Genomic DNA, 5,184 nt, shown 5'->3' on the forward strand with positions numbered 1-5,184 from the left:
TTTTTTTGTAAATTTGATTTTTTTATGTTTGCTTTAAATTTTTTTGCTAGTCTTTTTCTGTTATTAATTTTTGCATTTTAAATCTCTCCCATCCCTCTTTTGTCCTTTTTTTTTTTTGCTTTTGGGGGCAATTACGATGGACGTTTTTTCTTTTCTACTCTTCCCTCTTTTAATTGTTTCTTCTGCACTCTTCCTGTGAGGGGTACCGTGTGTTTCCCGCCCAACTGCTCCACTCGCAAACCCACCGACACGCTCATGACGACGGCCCTGTGCGCCTCGCCTGCTGCACGCATGAGGAGGGGCCGCGACGAACGGCGCGCTGAGGGAGCCGTGACGTGTGGGCGTGCGACGAGGGCCTGTGAGGCGGAGCACACATTTCTTTCCCTCTTGTTTTGTTTTCTTTGCGGCCAGGGCGGGCAGACACCCGCAGCGCCACACACACAGCCACACGCTGCCGCCGTGTTTTTTTTCTTTTCTTTTTTTTGTGGATGGTGTGTGCTGCCACCGTGCGTGATTGTTGAGGTTGTGGCCGTACCGCATGCATCGCTGCCATCCAGCTGTGCCTCTTGCTGTGCTGATGTGCCTCCCTGTTCTCCTCCTCTTTGCAGCTTCTCCAGCACACACCCACACACATAAGTAGTTGCACAGTGCTCTGCAAGAATGTATTTGCACTGCCGGTTGCGTGCGTTGCTCGGTGTGTGCTGGCGCGTGACGAACGCTGCCACGATGGCCTCCTCTGGCGATGACAGTCGCTGTGTTCTCGGCACACACTTCCACACACTCTTCCTTGTCTCTCTGTGGGAGTGATTGCAGCAGCAGCGTGGTCTACGGCAGCGGCTGTTGGTGCTGCGGAGAAGGTCTAGGCGCCGAGGAACAAGAGGGCGAAACTGCTGGACGCGATTACGATGGCGGATGAAAGCTGTTTCGTTGCCTGTGCTTCGTACATTGCTAAGAGTGCGCCGTGTCGCCGCCTGACGGGATGCCTGCACTCGGCACCCCTCGAGGCATTGTGTTGTTTCATTCAGTATGATGTCACAATAATCAGGGCAGCATCTTCCCTCAACGGCTCTGAGTGTGACAATACGAATGACGGCAAAGGGAGCGATGAGGATTATGGTGACGACTTGCACCGGGGGGCGGATTATTTGCGTGTCTCGGCACACGAATCCCAGGAGGGTTTGAATGCCGTCCCCACAATCCCCGGCCTTGCGAAACCGTTGGCTTTCGCGTTGTCACCCACCGTAATTAGTGCCCCATGCGTTGAGGCTGATCCATTTGCCGTGGAGTTCACGCAGCAGCTCTCGAGTGGTTATGCTGTTGGTCCTGCGTTGGTCCTTTTGCATGTATTTCAGCGTTGCCTGGCGTGTGATTTGATGTCTGTGTTGTCCAGGCCGCCGCCTCCGGTTTTCTTTTGGTGCCCAATAAGAAACTCTTTGCGTTGCGGTGGATATTTACTTGCGTGGCCGTTGATGCACGTGACGATGCTCAACGGGTGTGTCTTTTGTTTGGTGGGCACGAGGGAGACTTCGGTGTGTGCCGACATCTCCGCGAAAGACTTCGTTGACGGATCGAGGCGAAAATAAGGGAGGTCTGTCCGCTGCATCTCTCAAGGCAGCTGCGAGGCACTCCGGACGCACAGAGTGAATGGATGGATGCCGCGCAGCTGGGGAGACCAGTTTTCTTCTCCGCCCTCCGTTGCCGGGGGAATCGAGAATCCACAGCGTCACTGCCACCTGCATTTCACTGCTGGGGATCGACTGTTCTGAAGTTGCCCGTCTAATGTGAGTCGCAGCGCCAATGCAGGAAGACACTTTCACGCATTGCGAGTAGTTGCTCCAGGCTCGAGCTCATCAATACTTACAGCAGGGAGCAATGCATCTTGGTGGCCGGTGACGTTCAGACGAGTGTGTTTCACTTCACCCGCCTCGTATTTGTGAGGGACACTGCGCATCGACCCTCCCCAACAGTCCCACCACCTTCACTTTCCCCCGCCGACCGCTGCCATCTGCTGACGGTACAGTTGTTTGGCTCCGCCAATAATGCGCTCGTGAAACGTCCTCTCCGCACTCTGCAGGATTATTGCCGTGGAGGAGTTGATGGCATATGGTGCGGGTGTGGCGTCGACAGAGTCATCCACGCATTGTCTTAGAAACATTACTTTGAGTCGTGTCAGTCATGCCGTGTTTTTCTTTTCTTGCTGGGAGTCCTGTGGGTTTGTTTGAGCCCTTTTAGGAGCCTGTGTAGAGAATGATCGCGGGAGAGCTGGCTGCCTTAATGAATGTATATATATATATATATATCCTGATAGAACGAATATACACTTCTTTACGACACTTTTCTACCGTATGAGTTTTGGGAAGGCCACGACTTTAAAGAGCCGACAGCGGCCGGATAATTTTTATTTTTATTTTTACCATCGCACCCACCCCCTTTTGGTTCCCACCACGCGGCGGTGTCTTGTGGCTGCAGGACCCCAAAAGTCTGCCACCTCGTAAGTAATAAATAAATATATGTATCCTATCCGAATAGAGTGGGCGGGCCACGATTGTGGCTAACGGATGGTATATATATATAAACATGCGTTTATTTGCCTCGTGTTGAACTTTGAGGATGTGGTGAATCCACTCTTATTCCGTTGATCCCTCACTTATTTCTATCCTGTTTGGTTTCTATTATTGAGAAACTCAGGATTCGGCCAGCGGCCCAGAAGATTATTCTTTATTGCATCACCTTATCAAAGGGAAGCAGGAACAACACAAACCGAATTATTGGCTGCACCAACACAAGAAACATTCACAAGAGGAAAGAAAAATAATAATTGTGCACCCTGCAGAAATCCCCAACACACGACCCAGGCATGAAGGTTTGCCCTCTGAAAAGATAACACGAAACGCATGCAGACATCTGCCAACATTCAAACAGAAACACAAATAAATGGTTGCTTGCATTATTCCATTCCTTGAGCCTATTTTTTCGTGTGCGGCTGCTGCTGTGATGGTGGCTACGGTTGCATGAAGTGGTGTGCGCTGAATATTAACGAAGGCCAAAGGTAACTGAATTGTTTTTGTGATGAATATTGGCTGCACTTCCCATGGACCAACAATCCACGTGGTGTGCGGGGATCTCTCCTTTTTTATTGTTACTTTGCTTTTGTGTTGCTGTGTGCGCTACATCTATTCTCTTGTGTGTGTGCGTACACTCCGTGAGGGGTGCCGACACGACGGACCGCTCTCGCCGTATGTGCATGCGGTGAAGCCTTGTGTGCCGCTCCTGTTTGCTTCTCCCTCCTCCATCTGTGTGTTGGTGTTGCGGCAGGGCTGTTTGTGTGTGTGTGCCTGTTGCCGTGGATTGGAGTGTGTGTCGTGCGTGGTGTGCGGCGTACGGTGCATGCCTGGCTGCTGCCCTCTCATGTGGTGTGCCCTCTGTGTGTGTCTGCCGCACCTCTCGTCTCCCCTGTTGCTCTCCATGTCCCTCACTGTGCAGATCAGCTCCACACAACTGAACGACCACACTCACGATGATGACGTGCCGTCTGCTGTGCGTCCTGTTGGTGCTCGCCCTGTGCTGCTGCCCGTCCGTCTGCGGGATAACAAGTGAAGATACAACTGGCAAAGCTGGAGAAGAATCCGATCAAAAGGATAAAAAGCCAGCGAAACCAGGTGGGGTGACGGATTCGCAGAGTACTTCCTCTTCGCCACCGACAGGAGAGGAGGAGGAAAGGAAGGAGGAACAGGAAACAAGTACGCCGACTCATACGTCACAGGAAACGGCTACAATAACCGAAACGCCACAGTCACAAACTACTTCCAATAATACACAGGATCAAGATGGTGGCAAGTCTAAAGGACGGACAGAACATACGAATACCGTTACGGCAGATGAACAAAAGAAGGCCGTCGCACCAAGTACGACCACGACAACCACTAGAACAACGACTACTACAACTACGAGTACCACGAGTACAGAGGCGCCAACTACGACGACCACCCGCGCACCGTCACGTCTTCATGAAATCGACGGCAGCCTCAGCAGCTCTGCGTGGGTGTGTGCCCCGCTGGTGCTCGCCGCATCCGCGCTGGCGTACACCACTGTGGGCTGAAGAGGTGTATGCGGGCTGTGCGTGCCAGCACTCAACCGCGGGGATTTGTGCGCGTCCACTGTGGTCCGATGTAAATAAATACGAGAAAATAATGATTGTGTTTTGCTTCATTTGCTTCTGCTGCCCTGCTGTGTGCTCCGCGTTGTTCCCCACATCCGTCACGTTGAACGCATCCCAGACACACTCATATGCACGACACGCACACAACTGTTTGCGTGGACGCATTTTTGGGTGCTGTTGCATGTGCACTGGAGCCATACTGTGCAGCCCTTTGTTTTTTTTTTTTTTTTTAACATTTTTGATTTATTGCTTTTTTTTGTGCTTTTTTATCTGTGTTTACTGATTCCAACTGCTCCATGGTGTGTGCAAGCGGTCATCATTTGTCACTGTGTGTGGTGTAGCGGCCGTGTCTTTTCCTTTCACTCTGCGTTGACGGGGAGTTAGTTTGTGCTGAAGGCTGCACGCAAGTGACAGGAGTGATGGCGATGATGATGACTGGCCGTGTGCTGCTGGTGTGTGCCCTCTGCGTGCTGTGGTGCGGTACTTCTGGAGCCGCTGCTGATGTTTCTGAGGAGATGGCGGATCTTTCATCTTCTGAAAGGTCCCAAATGCTACAAAATGTGTTATCTGAGCCTACGGATGGAAAAGAAAGTTTGGAGCACAATTCCTGCCTTGAGAGGCTGGGGTCGGATGTAAATACCGCGGAATGTACGAAGGCGAAGACAAACAATTCGGATGCCATTTCTACCGATCCGTTATCGCCGTCACACGCGCCCAGTAACCCAAATCCCGAGAAGGGCCTACAGCCTGTTGCGCCACCTACCGGGCCTGTTCAGGCACATCAACCCAACCCGATGCACGTTAAAGGAGTTGTGGAGGAAGTACGGGAAGAGGATGACGAAGGAAAAAGAAAAAAAGAACTTGAAGAGCAGAATAAACAGAAAAATCAAGAAGGTCACGAAAATCCATCGTCACGTGAAAAACCCTCAGTAATAAAAGCAAATCAACCTGTAGGACAAGAAGCAACGCTACAAGGAGACTCAGCGCAGCAGGGAAGAAAGCACCAGGAAGGAACACCAGTACAA

The 5,184-nt window shown here is 51.4% G+C and overlaps 2 protein-coding genes and 1 pseudogene across 2 annotated transcripts, besides 12 other annotated features; all 3 read left to right on the forward strand.

Annotated features, from left to right (window-relative positions):
* Positions 1-2,968: a sequence feature (areas not merged during assembly with more than two copies in the genome that could not be assigned to a particular haplotype).
* Positions 1,096-2,094, forward strand: Tc00.1047053510023.10 (annotated as a pseudogene).
* Positions 2,231-2,716: a mobile genetic element.
* Positions 2,392-2,413: a sequence feature (AT_rich).
* Positions 2,969-3,300: a sequence feature (haploid, Esmeraldo-like haplotype).
* Positions 3,301-3,584: a sequence feature (areas merged during assembly that could not be assigned to a particular haplotype. This can correspond to areas where the two haplotypes were merged or to regions with more than two copies in the genome that were merged during assembly.).
* On the forward strand, positions 3,518-4,099 carry Tc00.1047053510023.20 (mucin TcMUCII, putative; the record flags this gene model as incomplete). Its single annotated transcript, XM_798980.1, has 1 exon — positions 3,518-4,099. One exon carries the CDS (start codon positions 3,518-3,520, stop codon positions 4,097-4,099), a length of 582 nt encoding a protein of 193 aa, XP_804073.1.
* Positions 3,585-3,741: a sequence feature (heterozygous, Esmeraldo-like haplotype).
* Positions 3,742-3,998: a sequence feature (areas merged during assembly that could not be assigned to a particular haplotype. This can correspond to areas where the two haplotypes were merged or to regions with more than two copies in the genome that were merged during assembly.).
* Positions 3,908-3,987: a microsatellite.
* Positions 3,999-4,088: a sequence feature (haploid, Esmeraldo-like haplotype).
* Position 4,089, forward strand, in Tc00.1047053510023.20: a sequence feature (areas not merged during assembly with more than two copies in the genome that could not be assigned to a particular haplotype).
* Positions 4,090-5,184: a sequence feature (heterozygous, Esmeraldo-like haplotype).
* Positions 4,370-4,427: a sequence feature (T-rich).
* On the forward strand, positions 4,579-5,184 carry Tc00.1047053510023.30 (mucin-associated surface protein (MASP), putative; the record flags this gene model as incomplete). Its single annotated transcript, XM_798981.1, has 1 exon — positions 4,579-5,184. A coding segment is annotated over one exon (606 nt), but the record flags the coding sequence as incomplete, so codon positions are not given.

Source organism: Trypanosoma cruzi, genomic scaffold (assembly GCF_000209065.1).
Source record: "Trypanosoma cruzi strain CL Brener 1047053516579 genomic scaffold, whole genome shotgun sequence".
Lineage (NCBI taxonomy): Eukaryota > Euglenozoa > Kinetoplastea > Trypanosomatida > Trypanosomatidae > Trypanosoma > Trypanosoma cruzi.